At 42.0% G+C, this 27,966-nt stretch overlaps 1 protein-coding gene across 1 annotated transcript; it reads left to right on the top strand.

Annotated features, from left to right (window-relative positions):
• Window positions 1–886: 886 nt before the first annotated feature.
• On the top strand, window positions 887–23,070 carry tlcd3a (TLC domain containing 3A). The gene is made up of 5 exons (XM_066695891.1): window positions 887–1,520; window positions 5,119–5,202; window positions 16,746–16,962; window positions 19,549–19,644; window positions 20,647–23,070. Exons 1-5 carry the CDS (start codon window positions 1,399–1,401, stop codon window positions 20,935–20,937), a joined length of 810 nt encoding a protein of 269 aa, XP_066551988.1. The 5' UTR covers window positions 887–1,398; the 3' UTR covers window positions 20,938–23,070.
• Window positions 23,071–27,966: the final 4,896 nt, after the last annotated feature.

The raw sequence follows: 27,966 nt of genomic DNA, 5'->3' as shown, positions 1-27,966 counted from the left end.
TCCTTTTCCTTTTGGGTTTCGTCTTTCGTTACGTCATTAAAGCCACATTTATCATACATTTGCCCTAGCTCGGGGAAGATATATCAATGATCTTCGGCCTTCTCCTTTAGGCCATGTTTTCATACAAACGCACGCTGCAGTCTGCAGATAGTTTCACATTTGACAGTGATACAAGGATGTTTTCACTTGTTTTCCCTCCTTTCTGATCTATATATATATATATATATATATATATATATATATATATATATATATATAGTGTCTGGGAGCCATCTTGCTCTAGGAATACTGTATTTCTGCTGACTTTAGCTTATCTGGGATCATGTATATCCCCTAGTTCCCACAGTGTTTTTTTGTTTTGATTTTCCAGAGCCAATTATCACTGGATTGCATTATCATTTCATCCAGTAAACACCCAATTGTTGATGATAAAATCTTGTTTTACATTAAAAAAAAACACATGCATACACACAAACACACAGTTAAAACATATTGCTCATTTAAAAATAAACGAATTCGTCCGTGCTAACCTTTTACTAATTTATTACCCAGCGATGACTGTAATTCAAAGTAAAGATGTAAATACAATTGTATTACACAATAACACTCCTGAAACATTACAGTCGATTTTATTTTGAACATGTATTTCGTGCAATAGGTTTTTAGTTTCAGCAAAAGTGGAGACATTAAAGTAACTCTCAATCATGTGCACATTTTAAAGGAACATATATATCGACACATTTTTAATAAAACACCCTGACCGGGATGCTGTTTCATTTCGCTTCCCTGCGCAGGAGGAGGAGAAACATGCCAACACCAGAAGCGCCCTGCAGGTGACTCCCCTCGCCGCTGGGGGCGCTGTGTTCCCGGCCGCTCCGCCTTTGCCAAACCCGCCGTTCGTGGCCTGATCCGCGCTCGGGAATGGAAAAAGGAAAGATGGATGCTGGCCGAGTGCACGATGAGCGCGTCCGACGTAATGCAATGTCATTATTTTTTGCCCAGGGTCAGAAGTGAGTGTTACCGGCTGCCAGCTCGTTATTTGGCGCTTGTTTTTAATCTGCCGTCTTGCAAACGGCGGCTGACGGTGACGGTCCGCAGGGGGACGCATTTCGACGCCGCTTCGCTGCTCCCCGTTTGATATTATTGCACGAAATGTGACGGCTCTGCGCCAAGAGAATAGAGCAATCAATCCCCGCTGCCTCCACCACGGCGCTCGGCTGCTGATGCAAAGGGAAAACGCAGGGTCTCCTGACTGGGCAGCGGCCGGCTTTTCTCGGGGATGCTGTGAGTCCTGATGCGGCGCCCACACCGCGGGAGCACAGCAGAGTCCAGACGCGGCGAGTGAACGGGCGATCGGGTTGCGCACCTCGGCTCGGACGGCGACGACGCGGCGCAGCGATGTTGCCTGTGCTGCTGTGCGGGGCTGTGTTTTTCCCCGGGCTCTTCTACCTCTCCCGGAGGCTGCTCGCCCGCACTTTCCGACGGTGGGACGATGCGGACGTGGTGTTGGTGAGCGAGAGGTGAGTGTCCGGGGATCATTTCTGTCTTTTTTTGGCATCCGTGTCGTGGGGGGCGCCGATCGTGCAACGTAGCCTGCATTTCACCCGGGCACACATCCCCCCCCGGCCGGGGCATTTGCGCCGTTTCGCTCCGGGTCGGGGTTTTGCAAATCACCTTCAGATGGAGGGCAAGAATGAGAAAAGGTCCCGCTGCCTGGCCGTGATTATGATGACCGTTATGTTATTGTTTGCTGGGCGGCTGCGGTGACACGGGAGACGCGGCGCGCAGTCCCTCCACCTCCGCCTGCTCGGCCGGGTTTGCTTTTCGTGAATTTGCCTTTGTTTATCACGAAAGGAAATCATGCTGGTTTGGGATGCGATGCGTGTGATAACGTCTCAATCAGCCCCCTAAGGGACAGTGGCGTTGGGTTATGAAATGCACATTATTTTGCACTCGGTGACGGCGCTGCACTCATCGCAGCGGCTCGACACGCTTCTGGTTCATATAATCCCCCCTGAGCTCGTACAGTGATGTTACATAATTCAAACTGCTTAACTAAACTGACTTGAACCGAACCTGCCCTTAATCGGACATTTATTAATGCAATAAGACCCGATAGCGTAAACAGCGCTGCGGGATGTGCTGGTAGTGAGAGCGGGCCTGCGGGCTGTCCTGCAGCTGCACATGTGCATCCTTCACCCACCAGCGATCAAAATGTCTCATTCATACAAAAGACATGTTTCCCGGTGTTGATTCACAATTCGCTATTCTGCACCGTGCATTTTACTAGTGCACCTCTGTTTACAGTGGTATTTTTATTGAATAGCAGTAAAATGACCCTCTAATCATACCGGTGTGAGGGTAGTATAGTATGGGCCTATGTTAGTACAGTTATATTAAATATAATAAAATATTTGAAATGCTTGCTGACATGTTATTTTTCTGTGTGTCTTTAGTTGTGTATCTATTGTATCCGTTCTTGAACATCAAACCCCCCGTTTTAAACCACATGTAAGCATTGCAAGCAGCTGGGTGAGATTGGGCACCTTGAACACGAGCTGAATAACTTTTATCTGCAGGCAACGACTGTAGGGAATGTGTGAGATAGTCCAACGCCAGCTAGACAACATACACCAGTGTTGGTACAGAGACCAGGCCCAGAGGACAATTCCTGTACAATGATGGATGGGATTTAGAGCTACCCTACTAAACCACTCCGCTTGGAAACCATTTCCTTTCGTCCTTGTATTTTTAAGGCTGAAAACCCACCAAACGCCTTATTTCCCATGGTGGCATCAGAATCCGTGGCTCTGTGCCTTTTTTATTATGGGAGCCACTTACGACAACGCTTCTGCAGCAGAAGGCCCTGTCTTCCAGAGAGAACAAGAGCCATGCGATTCATAAGCATGGGAGGAGATAGCTAGAAAATTGATCAAACGGAAGGAAAAAGCGAGAGTGAGTTTGAAGCAGAATCAGGATTTAAATGTTGTAGATTCAGTACTGCCGAAGCAATGCTTCTCTCGCCATACCTGACACCGATATTGCAAAAGGTTGTCAAAGGCTGGTTTAATTCATGTATTTTCCCTCCTGCCATGTCCAGTGTGGTGTTAGTTGAGACGTGGGGTATAATTTTTTTGGCTAAACCACATCAGTCCAGGGCTCGTTGGCAATAGGCAAATAGCTCAGAGAGGTCGCTCAGCTTTAATGGAAATGAGCAGCAGAAGACTAGGCCCCTGCAGGAGCGGGGAACATCACCTTGGCCAGAAAGCCAGGCTTCATTTGCCTACAGGTGCATCTTGCTTCATTTGAATGCAAATCGGAGACCGAGTTGCAACGAGTGATTTGTTTTTGTAATGAGCGAGTTGTTTTTGCATTGTTGTTTGACCCATTCAGGATATGTCAGAGTTTCATCCTGGCACACACCATTTATTTGGTTATGTACTTACTTTAATTACCATGTCATATTGTTCATCGAACTTATGTTTTTGAAATGTATGTATGTGTTTTGAAATGACCTGAACCGGGTTTGGCTTGATCTTTTCCCTTCGGATCTGTCAAATGAGACTGACGTTAACGCATCCGCTCAAGGTGATAGCAGCAAGTTGAGATGCTGTACTTTAATGGGTCATATTGTGATTTGGGGAGGTCACATCAGCCATGGAATAACCCCATCGGTCCTTAGTCTGATTCCCAAAACCTTCACAGAGACTCCCAGATCATCACCTTGGAGGCATCACAAGTTTGAATGACAGTTCTCTTGCAGTGCTGTTCAAATTTTCTACCAGGTGGAGAAACCCAACCAGGAGAATATGATCCTGGCTTCACAACAAGAAAAAACAAGAAATGCTAGTAATTATTTATTTTAAGGATATTTGTTTTATGTGTGCATCTTCCCTGAAGCTCCACAGCAATAGCAAATAGACAAAGTTGGACGTCCCAATTAAAAACATGTCTTCCCAAGCAAATAAATGAATGCTGAACTGTAAGTGATATATAAACCTTCTCGGAGGCTTGCATGGCGAATGTTTCCTCGGATGGTGAACAGGAAAAGATGTCCATTCCCCCGAATCCCTCCAAGTCTTTGCATTGTGATAATCGCTTGCCTTGCAGCGTGAGCAGGGCCATGAAGCAACGATTCGGAGTCATGTGATCTGGTGAGCAACTGAATAATGGATGAGACTGTTTTACAGGTGGTACGAAAACACGATTATCCAGGATGAAAGGGGCACAGAACTGAACCTGTCTGAAACCCCAGACACTGCCTGGGTTCACTCCAGTTTGTCGCTATCCCTCCCAGAGTTCACTGCACTTTGCTCCTGTTTGGTGCCTTTGTATAAGTATCACTGTGTCCTTTGTGCTTCCATCTGGTTTGCCCGCAGACAAACCTCTAGTATCACAGTTGCTAGGCCATCCCCCTTGGCGTCTTTTGGTTTGGCTTCAATTGGCCTGGTGTCTTGTTCCCTGTAACCACCTAAAAAACATATAAAGGGCTGATCACACCTGTGTTTTTTCGCTGTGTTGTTTTTTGTGTGTAGTTTCTGCTCAACATTTCTCTGCTGTTTTGTTTTTTTCCTCTTCACCTGTAATATCAATCTGAAGAGCCCTGTTCTTCGTGCATTAAAAGCAAGCTGGGGGAATGCATTATTTCGAATATATAGAAATCTACTGTAGCCTGCATAAGATAAGCAGATTACTCCATAAATCACCTGATTGTCTAATTCTATTTTGTACCTGTGGTATTGTGCAGTGTGTCGGTCTTGTATACTATGGCACATATCTTCCTCAATATTAAATGCCATACCTGCGACGATTGGAGCGGACCTTGCCCTCAGACTGCTGAGGAGTATACACCTGCCTCGACAGCATCGTCTGCTGCACCTGCTTTTGCTGTGTTTGTTTGTAATTGGTTTCTGCGGCTCGCACCCGATCAATATTTCCTTACCAGGACCTGGATGGCGATCACAGTGGGGTTTTTGTTTTTGTTTGTACATCCGTGAATTATGCTGCGATTAATTTCTTTCTTTGCCGTGAATTTTGTTTTTGGTGGTGCTAAATCCTGGTAACAAGACAAGGTCAGTTGCTGGACCCTCTAAGGCTCTCCCTCTGTCTCCCTTGCAGGCTGGTGTCCTCTGTCCACGCTCTGATGGCCACCACTTCAGGTTTCATTGTTGTCTCGTCCTGCAATAATGTGATGACCGACAGGTAAGTGCAGCTGACCGCTGTCCGGCACGTAGAGCAATGCTTCTCTGCCCTGGTCCCGCATGCCCCACTGTCCCGCTCGTTCCTGTCTCAGCTCAGCCCTTTGTTACTTAATCTAACTCTTAACTGAAGTAAAATCTGAGCTCCTTTTGGGGAGGGGGATAGAAAATCATATAAGGCACCTGAATTGCAAACAAAATGATTCAAAAAGCCAAATTAAGCAAATTATTAGTTAAATTAAGGTTTTGATTCAGTAGCTTAGAGACTCCTTGCAGCACAAGCCAAGAGGTTCTGAGGACAAGTGTTGAAAACCACAGGAATGGTAATCACTATAGGCTTTATACTTGGACATCCAGTAAACTACAAGACTACCCCTGAAAACCAGTCTCCTTTAAATACAGTCCCTTGTTCTTCCAATAAGGTGAAATATACGAGAGGCTAAAAGCGGTTACAAACGGGACAATGGTCTTCTCCAGCTCTTGGTCTTTCTCATGTTCCATTAAGCTCATCTGATCCCTCTTGATTGCTTGTCTGGTTGCTAATTGCTTTTCGCCCTCGTACACTTATTCAGTATCTTTTAGATGTTCCCCCTAAAACAATACTCACTCAGCCCCTGCAGGTCCTTGCTGCACTGAGGAACCTCCATGGATGGGTTTGCTCAGTACCTGTTTGAATTATGAATACTTCAATCAAGATCTGACAATATTCCTGCGTTCTCTTGCACTCGTTCTGTTTTATATGTCAACATTTAAATAACTGCTTTTATTAGAAATATTATGTTTTGATTGTTAAAGGAGTTGTTTTGGTCAATTAATTTCTGAATTATTGAACCTGTCTGGCAAAGACTGTCTGTCACATCAGTGCTTAATACCAATGCAACTTGGTACTGAGGTAACAGGAATTTAACAGATTATTTTGGGATTTACACTCTAGATTCTTGCTAGTTCAAATAAACTCTAAATAATACAATGTGTGGTAAGTACAATCTGTACAAAATCTGTACATCCCAGCACAAATGAGCTAACAAGTGCAGACTGAATTGAGTTCTGTCCCTGGTTTGTGCAAAGTGGTGGGGTAGGCATAGGAATGGGAGATTATAATCTGTTTTATAAATTCAGATTATTTAGATTGGAAATGTAATGTTTGAATCCTTGTTTATTCCCTTCTATTAAGATAATTTAAATGAATGCGTTAAGCTATTAGAGTGAAAATTTTTTAATTGGGCACTTACTTTCAGCCACTCGCACCACTTTAAGAGTAAGAGTAAGTAATTGAGATTGCAAAGTTTTATACCGGAAACATTGGAATGGGCCGAATTTTAAACATAACTAATCATGTGATCTGAAAGCTTAATATGTATTTTAAGAGGTGTTGAAATAATTTGTGTATTTCAAAAGCAGGAAAAATAAGCAATTAAAGAATATATATAATTCAAAGTGGTTTATTTCCACATAAAGTGATTTAAATCATTCAAGCCCTTTGTTCTTTACAATTAGTTTGGATATATGGATGTTAACCAGTTATCAATCACTGGGCATGATTGTCTTGTATTCAGATACTTTTCAATGTGAAATGGCATCAGTTCTTCTCAACACATCATGGCATTGACTCTTTGGTATGCACAGCTTTTGTCTTAAGAATCGTAACTAATGCGTTTAACAGGGTCAATCTTTTGGAAATGCATGTTGAATTTCCCTTTGAATAATGTAATCGTGTCGGCCTACATCACATTCGAGTTCAGGATATCAGCTCTCCGAACTCCAGTCCATAGAAATCAATAGTAATGCATTCTGAAGATTAACTCCATTCAGCTGGCATCTTCATACTCGTCTCTAGACTGAACCAGTGCTTAAGAAAGTCTGAAAAGATTTCACTGGTCAAGAACTATAGTTTAATTCTCAGTATTAATCGTGTTGCCAGTTACATATTGTTTGGGATGAAGAGTGTGAATACTTCTGACTGCAACGGTTTTACTCTGAGCTGCTTTTCATTGCGTGCAGAACTTCCACATTTCTGCATCTTAAAGCGTACATACATCGATCAGCCATAACATTATGACCACTGACAGGTGAAGCAAATAACACTGATAATCTCGTTATCATGGCACCTGTCAGTGTCAGTATTAGGCAGCAAGTGAACATTTTGTCCTCAAAGTTGATGTGTTTAAAGCAGGAAAAATGGGCAAGTGTAAGGATCACCTCGCAACTTATATGACTTAAAGGTTCTGCTGCTAACGTCTTGGTGCCACAGCACACCTTCAGAGGTCTAGTGGAGTCCATGCCTCGACGGGTCAGGGCTGTTTTGGGACCTACACAAGATTAGGCAGGTGGTCATAATGTTATGGCTGATCGGTGTATACAGTTATAATTTTCAAATTCAATATTAAATGCCTTTGCTTCCTGGTCAGAGGAAACACACTCTTCCCAAAAGTACTGAAGGATGTCATAGGAAGTGACCAATAGAGAAGAGGAGCAACTTAAATCATAATATGAATCAAAATACTAACATATATAATTTAAATATAATTAATAAAGTATAATTAGATCACATTCTATGATGATTTCATTACATTCTGGAAGACCAAGTTTCCAAAATGGCCGACACATGGTTGTATTTGTGAATCGTTTCAACTTGCGTTTCAACGCTAGACAACTCATTTGGTGATCCTGACATGTGGCATGGGTATTTTAATTGTGAAGCGATACGTTTGTATGAACCCTTTACCCTGTGGAAAGATTTAATTCAGGGTGTCTTAAGTTACATCCCTTTGTGCTTTGCCGACCGTTGGAAAAATACCCTCAGAGCTGGGCAATGTAGATGTAGACCTCTTGAGTATTTTTCAAGGACAAACCAGTCTCTCTTTAACCTCACAAACCTTATTATGTCCTTCCCTTGTAAACACCTCTGTAACATAGTGCCTCGGTACATCTGGCGTTTGCGTTTTGCCCTCTACAATCGTCCCATATTTATGTAGGCCTTTGCGTGCTGTAAATCTTCCTTTATTGTTGGATTCCCTTTGTTTGTATTATAAAGAATCGGGGTCAGTTTCATAAATGTGCAGTGGCTGTGATGTGTTTGCACAGGACTGGGTGGCTGTGCAGGGTTGTAGCTACGAACGCTTGATTAAACGCGGTGCCAGTGCACTTGCACGTGATCCCCCTTCCTGTGAGAAATCAGTTAATCTGCTTTGTTTAAGCACACTGACAGATGACATTGTCAACTATTTTTACAAAGCATTGTACACAAGAAATTGAATTAGTGGGGCGGTGTATTTTTTGTGTAATAAGTCTTAAAATGTTTGCAAGTTACTTGGAAGCAGCATGTTAATCGAGGAAAAAGTTGCATAATCTGTTCTGGCTTGTGATTGTGGAAGACAGTCCTGAGAGTAGGGGTTCGGTATGTCTTGGTTTTACATTTTCATTTAACGATCATTACACAGCCCTATCCTCCAGCCTTAAAATTACTTTTACTTCAAATTAAATAATTATTTGTATCTATTTTTATGCAGTTAAAGTATCAGTTTGCAATAGCCACTGCCTTTGTTGCTCCTGCTTTTAAAGTAATTGACAATCAGTTTAAAATGTCAACGCGCTCTGTCAGGGCGAAATAAGTCGAAATAAGAGTAAATTACCTTGTGTATTGATCGAGTTGTTTATAGCCTCCTATGGTTTCCATGAGATTAATAGGATTTCGTGCCATTTGTTTTTTATTTTTTATGCACCATAACCACTTTAATAAGGGTGTAACAGCAACTTTAGATTTTAGTTGTGATCAGCTTAATAACAATTATAATAATTCCTGCTGTGTATCAAAATCCCCACGTCATCAATACCTGCCTCAGAACAAGCGAGTGGTGCTGTGACACGTTGCCCCCAAACAAAGCCGTAGCACTCGTTGCCAGGCTATTGAATGACAGCATCTAGTCCCAGAGTCATTTTGCCATTTGGGAAGCGGCATGTCTGATAAGAACAAAAACCCTAACTGCCCAGGTACAGAGTAACTCCTGTGAAGCAGCAGGCTGAATTGATAATGAGCGATCTCTCTCTCTCTCTCTCTCTCTCTCTCTCCCTACCTCTGTCTGTCTCTCCCACTGTCTACGGCTCCAAGTAATTTTAGTAGATTGCAAACTCTGGAAACGAGCCATTCTGTTGGCTTGTGCAGGGAGGTGCCAGTGTCCTCCGGTGCGGTAACACAACACCTGAATTTGTGAGCATCTCACCACAGCAGCAAGACTCTCGGCTGCATAGAACCTGGGAGCTGTTAAGACAAAGCCCGGTGGCATCGCTGGTTCTTATGTCTACCTTTGGTATATGACTCGACTGAATGCTTTAGTATTTTAATATCCCTTAAAGTCGATAAGTCAGACACACGGGTGAGAACATTAATGTACAGATCGTAGAAGACTGCTGGGTCCATCTTTCTTGAATTCGTTGCTCGTAAATTATTGATTTGAAGGTGTTCTTAATGTCTAGGAGTTTTTTAAGGGATCCTGAGCCTTCTGTATTCACTATCTTGTTACAGACTCCTTGATACTTGGGCCCGAAGATGTGTTTTCAGTCCCTAAAGCACATCCTCCAAACCTCCACTTGTCTGCTGAGGTCCTTCACTTACTGTGCACCCTGCAGTACTTCTCTGGGTTATCTCCGTCTTCACCTTTCACAATGTGTGATACTTGTATTGCAGTCTCCTGCACTTGACATAACAACATAATTAGTTGTCAAGCGCTCGATATGTCAGCGTCTCGCACTTTTCTGTCGTATCATGTATTGATCCATGTGCATTCATTCCTTTACAGTTTCTGTGCCACACGGCTGTTGAGCTGGTCATATGAGCAATTTCAAAAATAATACATGGGAATGTCAAATTTCAACTTGCATCATAGATATACAACATAGTCCTTATCATTTTTGTCCACACAGGCTTATCGTACTGCTCAGAGTGATGCAGAGGGGGAACTGAAGTCTGACATGCTTTGAATATTAGCTACTTACAGCACAATTATGTTTGAAAATGTGGAATAGAAACAATCAGAATGATGTATGATTTGTTTATTCAGGATTTTCCTTTCGGGTCAAAGCTGTATGCTATCGGGCAAAACATTTCCTGAGGCACGAATTTGAATCAAGATGACCGATTTGGTTTCAAAACAGTAATTTGCCATTTATACCTTTTTATTTCAACTACTTGACACTGTTGTGACTTTTTAAAGATTGTGGCAGGTTTTGGTTTGATTTTGAATACCAATGAAACGTAAAGCAACAGAACACAGTCTAAAGGTCCAAAGCAGGAATTGTTCAATGAATACGGTATTAACCACAATATTCTGAGATTGTAATCCAGCCAGACCACCGTAAAATAAGTAATGACACGATCTCTACTGCCACACATTTTTTCCAGCCTTTAAACACAAGTGTATTCTACGAGAATGTTCTATATTGTAGGATGTCAAAGTATGTGCTACAAATGCAAATGGGCGACAGTGAACTGGAAAAAAAAATTTCATTTGTTTTCATTTCTGTTGGTGTAGGGTCTGTGAGTGCTTTGTTTCCAATAATAGGACTATCAGACACCAGTTTGCTCAGCAAAGTCTTCTTTGAAGATTTGAGTCAGGAGAAAAAAACATTTCCCCTCGTAGTTTTTTATGTGTTTTCCTGACGGCAGCAGGTTTGGAGACGAGGGGTCACGGTCGGCACTGCTTAGGATGCATTCTTCAAGAGTGGTCTTTCTGAATGGGTGCGTACAAAAGTAGGAATAAGATCATATGCGCAATGGGCTGTAATCCTCTTATGATCAGTTAATTATACACATACGTTACACAAGCCGACTGCATTTCTTTGCTCAGTACTGCAGCCATTCACACTGCTCCGTTTATATTCTTCTTTCCTTCTTCTGAATATATTATAATTATTATTATTAGTCAAAATAAAATGTATTTGTTGTTGTATTAACTTTTTTCTGGAAGACCTGCATTAAAGGTTCCTGTTTTACATGATAAAAGGCAAATTAAATGCACGGCTAGTAATTAACATCCTTTGTGTGTTATGCAAAAGCAGGGTGGAATGGCAACATTGTGATGTGTGTTGGGATTGCTGGGGGCAGATTTGCATGGCCTGCTTTGAGAGCATTAAGAATGCGTGTTAGACAAATGCCAGCTCTCCAACAGAATGCTCTTGGGCTGCTTTTGAATCATTGTTGGTTTATTTATTTATTTATTTGCTTGGTTTGTGGCTGGAAACGATGTCCTTTGCTTTTTTAATACCCTCCCTATGTGGAATTGTTTAGGGCCCACCTCTGTGCAGCACTAAGACCCTGGTACTAATATGGGAGAGATGGAGACGTGTTTTTTTTTTTTAAACTCATCTGCTGTCAGGCGTTTCGCTTCTTTGCTCCCTCTGAGCTCGCAGCAGGAACTTCACAGCTGTATCTTGGGGAGGACTGATGCAGCTCCCACCGTGCCGCTTCATTATCCTCTGACCAGCAATCTTGTTGATGTCCCGTTAAATTGTCCAATCGGTGGTAACAGTGGGTGGGACGTAACACCACGAGGGCTATGCTTAGCTGCTTGGAAAAATGAAGAGATTTGAATGCCAAAAAGAGAAGGCTGCTGTAAAGAAATGCACAGATGCCAAATGTTAAGTGTTTTTACTCTTCTCTGTTAAACAGGAATGACTTTTTTGCACTGGCCACCATTTACAGAACATCTGTGCTATGAAATTTATACGGGGAGTCCAGTCGGTCTCTGAATGCTAATGTACTGAATTGTTTAGCACAGAATCCCCATTGGACTCCTGTTTATTCCATTCATATTGTTAAAATCAATCTGAATCACTTTGGATTGGTTTGTGGACATTGTTTTGGTTAAGAAGACAGGACAGGATAATATTTCAGCCAGGTTAGAGCAATCTTATGTGGTTACAAGTACAACCGATAATGCGTCGCAGCTCAACCTGACCACTTCAAGCCCAATCCAAACCCCACCAAAGTTTGTACAAAATGTCAGTTTGTGTGAATCCCAGTCGCAGCCCAACAGACACATTTCCTTTTTGAAACATAATATGATGTGGTAGTTTGTTGGAATGTTGTGCAACGGGAGAAAAATTGAAGACTTTTTACTCTGTCCAATGTGGCATCATTAATGTTCTCTGATTGTATGTTATATTTAGTTATCATTTTTTCATTTGAGCTAATATTTCAACAAGCTTTGCCTTTTGTTATTGGTGCATATTTTACAGTGTTTTGACAAGTCTACAAATTTCTGTTGCCACAACATCATATCATTCTATGTTCACTTCATTGTTATGTTGCATTATTACATTATTTTGTTAGCCGAGATGTGTCTAGACTGGAAACAAAGCTGCCTGGACTACAGGGCCAAACCTGGGCACTAAACAATGTTTTTTACTGCTTGAGCCAATCACAAGCACCTTTCAGCATTTTTAACCTAAAAGCTTTAATATTAGAATGTAACATTTGTGAAAACCGTAAGTCGCCCCTGAATGGGTGTCTGCAAAGAAATAAGTGATTTCCCAATGTAAGCTGGTCAGTCAGTTGCCTCAACTTGTTATTTACAAGCAAATGCATCGTTTTACCAGAAATACTGTACACACCGTACAGGGGAATAAATTTCCAAACCTGTAGCTTGTAGACGTTTTCATATTTATAAATGTATTAATATTCAACAGACCCACTGGACTAATGAAACACTCATTTAATGTTCATCAGTTTTCCTTCTCCTGCAGCAATCTGTCTAGATTTCGTTTCTGACCCTGGCTTGACTTGTACATGTAGTCCTATTCCACCATTATGACTATATACTAGCTATGGCCGTATACTTCCCTAGCAGTCTCCATCACCATTAGGCAAGCTTCAGTGTGTCCTCTAACATTACAGTCACATACGCACGCAGGAGCCTCTAGGTCTAACATCTTGTTGGTAATACTTCCAGTGTTGATATAACAGGCATTTGAGAATTTGCTTTGCTGGGGATATTGTATACATGATCATATATTAGCTCCGCCCCACTTTGAGCTTCATAATTGTCATTGAAACAAGCCTTCAGCACAAACAGTGTGACCTGGATCTAATGATTATATGCAGGAGGAATCTTGTTTATCGTCACTGGTCTGCCACAGGTTTTTATTAGTGATAGGGGAAGGGGATTCAGTTACTTAAATTTGTCTTCTCTTCCCCTATCAAAAATTACAAGGAGGAATGACTTGCAAAGCTGCTTTGTTTTAACGTGTGCTTTTTGCCTTTTTCCTGTAATTCCCCACAATCCACTTCAGAAACTCCCAAGTCTCTGCAGTCCTGTGTACAGTCATAGGCTACATTATGACCATCAACTACCATTTTGTATTGAGGCAATGTCAGATCTGACCCATGGGCCTTTGCTGGGGGAAACTTGTTGTCACAGGCTACAGATTAACTTCATATACTTATGGCCTGCTGCATACGACTTCTACATCCCAGAAACTCTTACGTCACAGAAACTTACACAATGAATTCGTAATTTATTTAGAAATAGAAGTGCCCGTACAGACTTCAAGGCTGAAGCTGGCACCGTCTTCACATCTCACAGATTTCTAATCCCTGGCTGTGACTTTTATCTCGCCTTTTTACAAAAACACGCTGGATCCAACCTTCCTCAGAAACCTTAGTCTGTAGCAGTTCCTATCTCTCCCTCGCAAACCCATCTACAGATGTATTGAGGTTCGTCACCATCCTACATGGGGAAAAGTAAAACCTGTGTTCAGAAACCTACTTTAACAACCACTGTATTTTTGCATGGGGAGAGAGAGCAAATGCATCACATGCTTGTGGTTCTAGTCCAGCAGTGTCCCATTATTGGGAAGTCCATCCTGTAATATAGTCCAGTTTCTCATTTCACCTACTTCCTTAATACTGCACCCTGACATTAATAATAATGTGTCTAAGGGATTTACTTAGGAAAGCCAGCACATTATTACAGTACATTAATGGCACTTGATTATAGACATTGCCACATGCTTTCAGTGCATTTACTCACACAAAACGGTTGCAATAAGCCTCCATAAATTGTCTTCATTTGAATAACTGTAAAATGTAAGAAATTGTGTTACAACTTTTTGTCTTAATCATCAAGAGTAAGTCATTAATCACCCTCTACCAATTAGGCCCAGTAAGTTATAGCACTGATGCAAACGGGCGTGAAAATATTGCTTAGGATCTTGTATTTTTTTGTATGCAGGTCATGGGCCACAGTGTAATTTGCACTATTTATAACGTGAAAGCAAAATTTAAATCCTTTAATTATATAATCTACTCTGGTGATTTTCCAGTTAAAATCCCCCCCTTTCCTGGCCCTTTTATTAACCACGGGAATGGCACATCCCCGATTTGTAATACTCTGCAGTTTCAGCTGTCATTCAAAGAAGAGCAAGCATGTTCTGTTCATTTTTTTGTTTCGTTTTTGCTGATCCAGTCCTTTTTGGTAAATGTGAACGTTTGTGTGTAATGTTGCACGTAAATTAAAAGTATACATACAGGGAGTGGAAACCATGGCAATACTGCAATTTCTGAAACGGAAGAGTCAGGAAAAACTGTCGTTCTGGATCGAAACTGTATAAACTCTCAAAATTAAACAAAACCAAAGCTGTGTATGTTGGCATTTTACTGCACACGTTCTTCATCAAAACATCATAGCATTTCAGTAGAGTTCAGATCAGAAATCCAAAATATCTCGGCTGTATAAATGGGTAATTGTATGTAAAGAAAAATAAAAACAATTGTACCAATTGTAAGTCTGCTAAGAAATATAATCAAACCTAATACACATTTCTAACTCTTCTCCAGCATAACTAAACATGGCCTGCTCCTCTTTCTTTTCTTTCTCTTATACTATTTCTTTGATATTTTTTCTTCTCTCTCTCTGGGATTTAGTCAGTGCGTGTTTACAGTTAACCTACCCAACAGTCTCTGATTGCCTTATTTCAGTGATGTTGAACAATGGAATAGTTTTTTGCCCTTTTTGCTAAATCTCCTGTTTGTGCACCAACACAGTTTATCATAGTCCTTCCTTTCACCACGGTGCTTTCCTGCAGGCACTTGATGACATTTTGACAATCGCTCTCCTGCTTTTCATTGCTCATACTGGTTCCTCTGGGAGCTGTGAAAAATCAGACATTGTTTATTGTGTTTGTAATAGTGTCCAGTGCTCTTCTGACCGGTCTGCTCTTCTACCGGTGTGCTTTCTAGGCAGTTTTGCCATATCTCAACAAACATACCAATCATCTTCAGGAATCCTGTACACCTTTGATATGGAGAGGTTTGATGTTTGAGTTGCAATCCACAGCAAATTGATTTAATATTTTGGAAAGGGTTTATTCCTGAACATTCAACACTATCAAGTACGTCTATTCTATTGTTTTTATTTTTTTGCATAGCTACTAGTTTTCTGTATCGGTCAATTATGTATTCTACTCGGGTACATTAAACGCTGCTTTCTCATGCAATTTCCCTTGTGAATGGCAGAATTGTCCTGCTTAATTTTCAGAGGCACATTTGTAAACTTGTTTGTAAGGATGTTGGGTAGCTTCCTCTTCATTCTCTGATTTGCCAGGCAGAAACTCGTGATTTTGAAGGCCGGTGTATTTTTGTTATTGCGGTTATCATTGAAGTCTAGATGAGAGCAGGTCTGTACTAGACAGCATCTGTGTAGCCACATCACGTTTAATGTAAATAAAATCCTGGATCTGATAACAGAGAGGAAACAAAATTGCATGCTTGCGGAAATTAGATGTTTCGGATTTCTTACAGGTTTCCATCAAGGGAGTTTTTCACTATTTTACAGATCGCACATAGCACTAATGTTGGTTGGCCTAACTATTGGTGCTAATCAACTTTTATGCACTGCTTTATTGAGCTGATATACTCCCTTCTGCTCCTCATTTTTGATGTATCTCAAGCACTTAATCATCTGTGTAACAGCTCCTGTAATATTGATACTGATGTCTGCTCTACCCCTTGGCTCACACTGGGACGCAACTCTGCTGTTCTTTAAACTAAACTTAAGATCATAATTATTAGGATGTATGCATTATCTTCTTGTTCTTGTACTTATTGTATCTTATTCTGTATTGCTTTGGAAAATATTTCTTGTGATAACTGTCGCCCTGGGTAAAGGGTAACTGCTAAGAAGTAATTTCATGCACTGTAACGTGGAGATATATATTTTTTTAAATCGATGTTTTATGCAGAACACTTATGTTAGTGAATGTTTTGGTTTATTCATATTTTATTATGGAAGACAACTTGAATAAAGGTATAACAATATATCACAATAGGTATCATAATTATATGATTTTAAAAAATATATTTTTTTTAGTGCAGTTAAGTGTATCATAGGAAAGTGAAGAGTGGTTTAAATGAGTATAATTGATTTAGTATGATCCCTTCAGGTACATTTACAGGGCAGATTCAGGGACGGCCTCCTCTTCTGCTTGAAGTTCAGTGCAGGTCTGTCATCTAGCATTGATCTGTCCTTTCCTTCTCTCTCCCTCTCCTTGCAGACACTGGCTGGCCACCTACTTCGTCTGGTTCGCCATGCCCTATATGGCCTACGACATCTACGCTATGTACCTCAGCCACTGGTACCGCTTCCGGGTGAAAGGTCACGAGGAGTACAAGGTGCACTCGTTCCGCACCGTCAACACTTTCGTGCGAAGGGAATTTCTGCTGGTGTTGCATCACATCGTTCTGCTGACAATCCTGTTGCCCATCACGCTGGTAAGACAGATGGAGGGAGAGCGCGTTAGGGAGGGAGGTAGGGGGTGTGAGGGGGGCGGCAGTTTAATGATTTGCAGACACTTGACATTTTCTCCTGAGGACTGCATCTCTCTCTCTCTCTCTCTCTCTCATCCCCCCACAGGGCCACTTAATCTTATCAAAGCTTTATTCCCCCCCCCCACCATTAAAATAATTAAAACCAAGGTCAGCCATTTACATACGTGTGTTTATATCAGTCTGTTTTTATCTACAGTGTTAATATTCACAGTAAGTTGCAAGACATTTAATTCAATTTCCAAGCAAGCATCACCCAAATGTGTTTTACTAAATCAGTCAACAAAAAGTATGGCTAGTAAACAGGAACCAAAATTTAAATAGCTGAAAATAACGGTCTGTGCGAAGTCTAAAAAGTCAAGGAACAGTAAAATGATTGATCTTCTTCTTTGTTTTGTTCTAAATTGTTGATTCTATACTTTAACATAGGGGTTTGGAAACCTTTCTGAAGGTAACCAAAGCCAGTGACCCTCTCTTGAGTGTCTGTGTGTTGTGAACTGTAGTGCGTTGTTCTACATACACTTCTTAGGCATGCAATTTACAACATGAATAATTAAAGAATAAATACATGTGTTCTTGCCAACTGCTCTATATACCTTCTGTGCAGAGATGAAGCTACACCTGCCACAAATGGGAAAATGTATAGGTTCATTTCCTAATACTTCCTCACACACATGCCGAGTCCGTCACACACTCCACTCGCCTCTCACTCAGTCAAGCGTGCGCTGACACAACGCCGGCGGGTGGGGGGTTGGGCTGCATGGGATCACAGCCTTTGTCTGCCGGCCGTGCTGACAGGGCCTCGGTGTCCCCTTACCTGAGCTCATTTATAATTTATCTCCAGGTGTGAGCACGAAACCCCAGCCCTGGCGTCACAGGCTTGCAATGCTCGTTTAAGAGCGACTCCTGGGGCTGTTGTTCTGGGGCCTTGCAGGAGTCGAGCCTCCAGTGGGTCTGTTCGGCCCTCGCTTTACAAGCCCCTTGGCAGAGCTCAGTCAGAGAGAGACAACTCCGCCGCCTCAACACCTTTTAATAATTTATGTTAACAGCAGTCTAGGAGTGGGTAGACTAATGTTTTGGAGGCACAGCAGGCCGCTCCTGTGTGACACGGCTGGCTTCTGTTTAATGTACGTCAGAATGTAGGGAACGTTACAGAAGGGAGGACGACTCGAGGCCGATCACGCTCATTTATGCGTTGCTCATAACAAATTGAGCCGAGCAAAGAATGCGTCTCCCGTTTTCAGTCTTTAAAGCATTTCCTTGATTTCAGTTTGTGTCCAGTGGCTGTGCGTCACTATTTATTGTGATTGAAAGGTCAGTTGGGTTGTCTTTTTCCCCACAGTTCCGTACCGCATCTTGTATACGTGTACGAATTCCTTCGACTAAAGAGACTTAGTTCCTTTAGTTTGTCTGGGACAGTGGCACTGGCCTTTAAGACCAGAAATCAAGCTGCTTTCTCTTCTTTGAACCGATTCCAGAGCAGAAATGTTGCATTGTGGTCTTTGGGAGGGAAGCAAGGCTGTATAACGAAAGATAAAATCAAACTTTTTATTATTAGCGTTTAATGTTCATTGTGGCTTTTTATTTTGCCAGGCGTTTACCACCACACAGAGGTTTACTCCCAGGTCCCAGTTAAGACAACAACACGATGAGGTTGTAAAGTGGTGCATGAATCTTTCGGGATGTCAGTTTAAGAGTTCCTGCAGTGGGTTTAAATATTCCTGAGTGGTGCTATAACTGGTCTGTTTTTGACAATTGTTTGGGGGGGTTGGAAATGCTCACATTGCCTTGCATTACATTATGCTGCAAGTCCTCAGTCATGTCACTAAGTTATTTTTCTTATCTGACCCCTAGATGACCCAGCTGCTTACGAACTATTAATTAACTAAGGATATGTTGGAACACAGCCTGGTACTGTTTTGGAATGAAAGTGCATATTCCTGCTGTAATGGCCAACGGTGGCATCTTGGCATTGGTATCCTGAGCTATTTTTCTTCACTTTTTTTTGCAGGGCACCGATTTAAAATTTAAACTAAAAAGTTCAGGTCTGTTTTGTTCTAATACTTTTACTAGTTTAACACATTAGTGGGGCTAGTACACATGTTACAGCTCACCTGCATCTGAGACCCATCAGATACTGTGTCAGTGGTACCTACAAGTAATTACAACTTCAGTCTTACATTTGTATTTTTATTGTAGTAAACTGCCATTACGATGTTGAAGAATATAAAAGCATAGGATTACATTACAAATGAGGAAAACAAAAGTCTGATTTGCTCATTTGGCTTTTAGGCCCTAACTGACCCCAGAATGTCCTCCAGCCTTTTCTTCATGGAAAACATTCAAAGTCAGATTCCACTACCTAGATCAGTAGCCTGTTCCAGCCCCCCACAACTCTTTGTGTAGAGGGCCCCCTAGTTCTCAGGCTGCCTTGCACCCTGGCTGCTCTTCGTTTAAATTGAAGTCTTATTGGTGACACTCCATGGCTAGATGCAGGGCCTGTGCCTAACCCGGTTCATGTCCTGTGCTCAGTTCTTCAGGAAGGATCTGGGGGACTTCTTCATCGGCTGCCTGTTCACGGCTGAGCTCAGCACTCCCTTCGTGTCTCTGGGGAAGATTCTGATCCAGGTAAGGAGATGTGCTTAAAAAATAAATCCCAAATAACGGTTATTTTACAAGTCCTTGCGGGTAGCGGTGATGTCAGGAATAGTCTTATAGGCCTATTAAGGTGAGAGCCAGATCTATGTTGTTGTTATTATTATTATTATTATTAATAATAATAATTGTATTATCATACCTATATATAGTAGTAGTAGGTCATTTACCAGGCTTTATCCAAGGTGACTCACATGGATTAACAAACTAACAGCACCACATACTACACACACAATATATGACATTTACAAAGGATTACAGCAACACAGGAATTAATGTGTTGCTGTGCATTACAGAGAACATTGCTCAGTCATGTATTGCAGCTTTCTCTGTCCGAAGCGTAGCTGGAGCGTACACAAGGACAGGGCTGTGTGTAGCACAATGGACAGGAGCAGGAGTCGTTAGCCCAGCGAGGCCGTGGAAGGAAGGGACCCCAAGTCACCGTTTCTCACCGAGCCCCTGCATGTGTAACTCTGTGAACGGCCGGCGATAGTGGAATGTGTGCTCGGGAGCCGTTCGAGGCACATATTAATGTGGAGGGTTGGTATTTGAATTCTGCTGGAAGATTACACGACTAAGGCACGCGTTATCGCCTGCGGGCACATCGGAGCGACATGTTCAGGCGCCCTGCCGGGGCATAGCCGCCGCACCGTACTTCGGAAAGCGCAGAGAGCCGAATTGCTCATCACAAGCGCTCCAGTTGTGTGAATCTGTCATGGCTGATTCAGGGCCTGTTTAGACCGCTTTCAATGTCAAGCGAAACAAACCCAGCTGGTCGTCATCTCCCTCCTCCCCCTAACAGTGCAGTTTTAATCTAAAGGAAGGCCTTGGTTAATTCCTTATGGGGTGCTGCCACCCAGTGGTAACTTTTTATTAGTAGTATTACTATTAATTGGTGTTTTACAGAACTAATCCTTCCCCAGGAACAACGACAAGCTAAGCTAAAAAATGTTCTGTGTTCTTCTCTCTGTGCAGCTGGGCCTACAAGACTGTGTCCTGCACAAGATCAACGGCGTGGTGGTGCTGCTCAGCTTCTTCCTCTGCCGGATTCTGCTCTTCCCCTACATGTACTGGGCGTACGGGCGGCACTACGGCATCCCTCTCTACAGCGTGCCCTTCCACCTGCCCCTCAGCTGCAACCTGGGCAACCTCTGCATCATGGCCCCCCAGGTCTACTGGTTCGTGCTCCTGTGTCGAAAGGGGTTCCGCTTGTACCAGCGCCAGGCGAAAATGCGCGACGCCGAGGGCACAGAACCCCCCAAGTAGACAGCGACGGGCGCCTCCTTCATCCATCCTCCTCCTCCTCTTCCTTCAGTTTCTTTTCTTCTTTCTTTTTTTTCTTCTGCAGTTGCCGTTCACTCACTCACTCACGGATTACTTTAATACTGCTACTGCTACTACTACTACTACTACTACTACTATACTACTACTACTACTACTATGATGTCGTCTACTGCTGTTACCGATGATGATTTCACCGCTTCTTGAAAATGTGAAGACCTCACGCGCCCCTCGGAAATGGGAAAAGGTGCCGTGAACATAAACAAACTACATAAAACAAATGAACGCGCGCACACTCATAGGAAGGAAGAGAATAAGAATGTGCACGCTCTGTACAAGACTCCCTCCCCACCCCCCCACCGTCTCCTTTCCTCCCCTCTTAGTTTTATTCAATTCAGTTTCCTTCCTGGTTGTCCTTGCACGTCATTTGATTTGTTTGCGCTCTTTTAATTAATTTGTCTCAATCGTCTTTTTCCTCTCGCCTGCAGTTTATTCTGATCACACAGGCCTTTCTTTCTAGACCCCTCAAACCCCCAACCGCACCACTCTGCACAACCCAACTTTCTGGTCTCGTCTTCCCTGAGTTGCGTTTAGTTTTTTTATATCTTCATGCCGGTGTACAGAGAGATCATTATTGTTCTAAGAGAGGTGAAGTTTTAATATTTTAATTGTTAAAGACTTCTACGCAGGAGACAACCACACTGGTGTCTTGGGCTTATTCTCCTGATACCCGGCCGAACGAGAGGATGCATCTAATTGGGTTTGCTGCGTATCAGGGCAATAAATAAATTACCCAGGAAGCCATTTTGAGAAGCAAGATGGTGTCTGAGAAACAATCGCCAGTTTGTGGGATCTCTCCTAAAACAATACAAATGACAACTGACAACTTTTCCCGCACACTGACTCATCAGCATCGCTAAACTTTGCCACTGTGAATGTGTTCCCTAGGGTCTCTCCGTGACTCGCTCTATAACTCGCCCCAACGTCCCGTTTACGGACTCTTCCGCAAACGCAGGAGCTTTCGGGGTGTCTCGGCAGTTTTGCGTGGCACCTCCTGTTCCTCCGTTAATGAACTAGCCTATTCTGCAGCCTAGACCACATAAGCTAGGTCACTATTGTTTACACACACAGGACTCCCCGGGGTGCTGCAGTATTCCCACTCTGTCCTGGTTTTTGCATGAACATTTCCATAGCCAAATACAGTGTGGTCTGCAGACCTCCAGGCTGGTCCCACAATGCAAAGCAATCACACCGGATCCGTCCGGTCAGGGGTGGGAAGACGCACCAGAAAGCTGGAGCAAGGGGTTAGAGAAATCTCAAAAGTAGGCCATACGAAATCCTTGCAAAGTCGAGTAATACTCCATGGTAGGAGCATGACAAAGAATAGTGTAGCATACTGATTAGCATGTTAATGCACAAAGTAGCATGGTATAGCACGGTGGAAGCTGTAAAATACTATATAAATATATATATATATATATAGAGAGAGAGATGTATACATAAAATAGATTCATAAATGGAAAATAATCACGCTTGAATGTAAACAAGCAACCGGAAAGTCAAATACTGTTTTACCTCAGTAGACTTTTCAGAGACGGAGCAAGGTGCACACACATGCAGTCCTCTTTTGGTTTTCCTCCCTCTTCAGTATTTCTGTCTCAATGTACTCGTCAAGGTAATCTCATTCAGCAAGGTTTTTATTTTCTCCATTTTGTTACTTTGCAGTATGTAAGAAATGGGTATTTCTCTCCAGCCTTCTGGACCGTGAGTGTATCTAGCAGGAAATGAATTTAACTTCATCAGCCCCTTTGCAATACAGTCAGGACTGACCCCTCTGTGTTACCGAATGTCCGCGAGTTCTTAGGGAGAATATTCACAAGCTACTTAGAGCAGAATTTGCACTTCACTTGCACAGTACATACAGCTATTTCTTTTTTCTTTATATTATTTTTTTAATGTCTTTTTTCACTAGTGGCCCGGGGTCTTTGATGCCGGGATGTCAGCGTGGACACTACACATTTTTAGAAAGTTCTCATACATCTCCATGCAAATACTGTTCGAAACGTGTGCTTTTATTAATTTAAAGTAATGGCAGGTGGGTGGGGGGGGGGGGGGTTGGGGAGGGCATATATGTTTTAAAGTACAGAATACTAGATAGTTTTCAAGAGATTTTGGAAATAGATGGAACATATCATTAATTCGGTAGAGCCTAATTCAGGGCGCTTATGAACTCTTATAGAGGAGCTCTGTTGATTGATCTAGTGCACCTCATCACATTTAACCCAATTTTATCATTTTTATAGACATTTTAATAATAGATCGGTTCTTTTCTCTTAAGCAAAAAAAAAAAAAAGAATGGTTTGAAAATATTTGAATTGCCTAAAGCATATATTATTTTATTATTATTATTATTATTATTATTATTATTATTATTATTATTATTATGTATTTTCTTCATGGAACTCATTGTACTTGCAGTCACACCACTGCCAGGTTTTAAGGTAAAGAGAAATGCAGGTATTGAGTCGAATCCAAGCAAAAGACTTGTAGAACTGTAGGAGCCTTTCATGGTTTTATTTTTTTACCGAAAGTGGCGTAGACTTCACATTCACATTGAAAGTTCACCTTTTTCACGCCGCATGCAGGTCTTCATGTAACCTCACATGCATACTGCAGCATCTCTGTGTGCTTCTCTGCTATGCCAGGCATGGTGGCATTCTCACTTAAAGGGCTCGAATCCATTTATTAAATCCCATCACTCACTCGTCACGGTCTCAAAAATGACTATAATGTGACCGTTTTTGTCCCAAAATGGGCATTCTGGAGGGGAAATTGAAATAGTTAATTCATGTAAAACGTGTCATTTATGTCACTTGCTCTTCCTGAAAGTGCTGAATGCTTGATAGGCAGTGATCTTGAAACTCACCTTGCAAAGGCAGCTGTTTTACTTAAACAGCCCTTTAAAAGAAGCCTCAATTAAGAAAATACGACGGTGTATCCTGCTTTTCTTTCTTTTGTTTGCTAGATTGCTAAGTGGACATTATATCGAGAACTATAAATTACTAGTGCACAGAATTGTAACAACTATATTATTCTTATTTGAAATACAGCTCTGGAAAAAATTAAGAGACCGCTGCATGTGTTTGGATAAAATGAACATTTTTGTTTTATTCTATAAACTACTGACAACATTTCTCCCAAATTCCAAATAAAAATATGAATGGAATGGAACGGCTGCCATACATGTGGAGATGCTGATTTAAGAAACATTTGCAGTGGTCTCTCAATTTTATCCAGAGCTGTATATTATTATCTAAAGTCTTGTATTTGTGCCTACAGATCCCCAAGGTCACGTTGTATGACCTATTTGGTACTTTCAACCAAAAATGTTGACCTGATACCAGTGCACATTACATTTATGAATGGCTTCAGTTTCCCTTCCAGAATGCACATTTTTGGGAATGATCTAAACATAGTTACAGATTTCAGGATCCTGGTTAAGTTGGATGGGTTTAGACAAGTCAAACATTAGTTCCAGGTTACAGGGACCGAATGCAAGTGAATCCACGACTCCCTGCCTGGACACACAATTACAGTAACTGAGGAATTCACAAAGTCGGAAGTGTGCACTAAATGAAGGGCTGGAATCATGGACGGATTAGTGTAATGATTTCTTAGTTTTTGACACCGAAAGGAGCATTTGCCTCTTTAGTTTTTGCGTGACACGGTCCTTCATGACATTTCATAGCGCTTTCCTGCATGATTTTACAGAAATCCCTGTAATGATTATGCAAGGCCAGGAATAAAACCCAATTAATTTCAAATAAGCGACACCGACCCAATTTCAGCCCCCGATTAGCGAGGTGCTTCCAAACACTGAAGAGGAGGGGATTAGATGAATCTGTCCGATAACTAGTGAATAGAGTTTGAGTTTGGTCAGATCATTAATTTTTTTGACCTGGAGATTAAAAGTGCGTCCCCTCACACCCTGCCCACCCGCCGTATACCCTTGAGACCCCCTCCTCCATATCTTGTTTGAAGCGGGTAGCGTGTGTGATCAGAAAATGGGGCAGGTGGGATTCCCAGGCCAGCAACTCGTATCTGGGGGAGAAAGAAGCACACAGTAGAGAGACTGGAGACCTTAAATGTTCCCCCGGAGGAGCGGGAAAAATAGATTCCCAGTCGGAGGGGGAGGGGAAGCTTGGGCACCTTGACATCCTAGACCACCCCGTCCCCCTCTCGACTCTTTGAGTTAAATTTTTTGGGTGGAATTTTTTCTATCTTGGCAAAGAAACAGTAGGTTAGGTATTTAGCAAGTTTGTTTTCTTAACTTCATCATTCAGGTTTATTCTCTTTAGGAAATGAAATGTAGAATTTATTCCGTGTGCTACAAAGCTGGAACCAACAACATAGGGTGTAAGATAATAAGTTGGGGCAGCTTTTATTTTTTAATGTCTTTTTTTTTTTTGTAATAGGATATTTATCATCGTGAGCTTCAATGGTAATTTTATTGTTTTTGTTGAAAGAGACTCGGATAAAGACAGGACCTCTTTGTGGTCGATCTGTTGCAGTAGAGCTTGGACTGAGCACAAGGCTGAGTTTCGGGCGTCCGCTTCCTCCCAGCATGCTCTCTCTGACACATATCCCTGTCTTCTCAATAAAGAGGTAATATTCTATGCACTGAACTTGTCTCCTCCATTAATTTCAACTGTGAAGCAATAGGTCAGCAAAGTGGGAGTGGTACAATAAACCTTTTACACCATGCATTTATTTATTGTGATTATTATTATTATTATTGCATTTCTTTATTCCAACATGTTTTTGGTAGGATAATTATCTGACATTCTGCGCTGCAGCACTGGAAAACGTGAATAAAAACCCACATTTGTGCATGAAGGAGAAATTGGGATAAACACTGAATTGGGGCGATGCATTTTTCTTAGGGAGTGTTGAAGCTGAACCTCCTTTCGTCGGATTTCCCGAGCTAGGGCTGTGTGGAACGTGCTTCTCTGACGCGGCAGTGTGTACCTTTGAGACTGTGCTTTGCTGCCTTGTCGTGGGTTCAGATTTTGTTATCTCAGGCCTTTGTGTTTTAACACTACGTAGTTGGTGGGGGCTCACTTCCTAACTTGTAGGTAGTGCCAAGCACGGTCAGTGGAGCTGCTATTGAATTCTGGGTAGCAGTGGGAACTCTGCACTGCACGTGCTCTGTGGGGGGAGTTTGCCAGGCCTTCATGCTTTATCAAAACAACGGCCTTGGTTTGGACACCGGGATCCGTAACTGGAGCGGCGTATACAGAGTGATGTAGGGTTGGTGTGCTGAGGTTTATTAATAACATTATCGACCCTCGGTGTGTTTACCAGCTTTGCTTAACCGTCACTTACTTACAAGGCCTTTTGATTAGCTCTGCGTTTTTGTTTTGTTCCCCAATGTGTAGTGGATCGGCGATTCATTTACTGGGTCCCAAGTTCTTGCCGAAGATCCTAGAACTGTATTTTCTTAATGTTGTCATTTTGCAACTCGGACACATCCCGATCTGAAATACGACGCTGTGTATGACTGGAATATCGGCGAAGTTGCCTTAAGTGACGAGCTTCGGGGGGTAGTATCGGGAAAGACTTTCAGTGCTGTACGGCTGCGATTTGACACAAGACACGCAGACTAGGGACTCATGTGGGGAAGAAAAAATGTATAAGTGTCCAGATGCATATGGACGTTCTTCTTTGAGGCAGAGTGTAAAAATAAATGTTAGATCTTAGATGTTTTTTTTTTTTTAGTTCTTAATGAATAATCCTGTGTTTTGTTGTTGCTTGTGTGTATGTGACCTGGAGGGAGGGGATCCACTCCATACAGCCGCTCCCCAAACTGAAACGGGGAGAAAAAAAAAAGGACCAATTACGAGTCCAATAATCTCAATCCTAAATTGTATATTAAAATGTATATTAACCTGCTATAATTGTTCTGTATCACATTAAGCTTTTACCATAAAGGTTTTTGATCTAAAGGCTAATCATCCTTCCAGGCACTCCATTCAACTGATTTTAGCAAAACCTTTTCCTTGGAGTCCTATAGTCTCGATTCCACGACTCCAAATCCGGCCTGGTGCTTTAACTCCAGTTGAGTGAGGAGACCCGAATTTATCGAGGACTCGGTCAGGGTCTAGGGAACCAAGAAAGCTTAAAATGAGCCATTGTAACTTCTGAATTCCATTTCACCTGGGCTGGCTGAATCAGTCATTAACATAATCAGTCTTAGTTGGAGCTTTTTTCAGATCTTTTGTGTGATTTTTAACCTTAGATACTGCTGCACTGTAGCTCATCAGAGCATGGATTGAAAATCATTGGTCCATAGTATTGACACTGACAGCATATCTTTGTAATCAACATTGTCCATTGAAACTTACAGGATTTTATTATTATTACTGTTGTTGTTGTTGGTGTTATTGTTGTTATTTCTTCATAAGTCTTACATTTTTCCTTAGCTCAGGGTATGATTACATGTTGGCATTCACTTTTTCCATTTTTCTTTCGAACTTAAGTGTGTGACAGTCGAACACACCAATGTTTTTCCTAGCCGTCTTAGTTTTATAAATGCACTGATTCACACATTTGTGCGCGTGTGCTAGCTTTTACTTCAGAAAATGAATACAAGAATTTGAAAGATGTCGAATCCAGCTTGAAATGTGGGTAGACCAAAGATAGGCAAAAAAATAACAGTAGAGATAACGGGACAAGTCGTCATAGCACAACCACACACCCTTCTCTTTGCATGTGAAACTCGTGTATTGTTCTTCGATATCTTGGTATGTTGGATGCGGTCCCACCGGTTCTCACTGGGCCCATTGCAGTACACCATCAATCCCACTCTCCCTAAAAGCTGGAGGTAGTCGTTGGTTTAATGAGAAATACATTCATCCTGAGATTTATGTCATTAAAAGGGGTTTGGAAAAAAAGAAGTGACTCTAGAAGGAAGCCGCCTCCAGTGAGTGTCCAGTGTTTAGGTGAACGTCAGCA

This window comes from Amia ocellicauda, chromosome 22 (genome assembly GCF_036373705.1).
Source record: "Amia ocellicauda isolate fAmiCal2 chromosome 22, fAmiCal2.hap1, whole genome shotgun sequence".
NCBI classification, from domain to species: Eukaryota; Metazoa; Chordata; class Actinopteri; order Amiiformes; family Amiidae; genus Amia; species Amia ocellicauda.
The sequence above is the reverse complement of the archived record's forward strand: the minus strand, read 5'-3'. Positions and strand labels throughout refer to the sequence as shown.

Excerpts from the sequence above, each read along its gene's own strand:
- tlcd3a (XM_066695891.1), top strand. The coding sequence starts at position 1,399 with ATGTTGCCTGTGCTGCTGTGCGGGGCTGTGTTTTTCCCCGGGCTCTTC. Across the intron at positions 1,521-5,118 it reads GTGGTGTTGGTGAGCGAGAG|GCTGGTGTCCTCTGTCCACG; the intron begins GTGAGTGTCCGG and ends TCTCCCTTGCAG. Across the intron at positions 19,645-20,646 it reads TGGGGAAGATTCTGATCCAG|CTGGGCCTACAAGACTGTGT; the intron begins GTAAGGAGATGT and ends CTCTCTGTGCAG.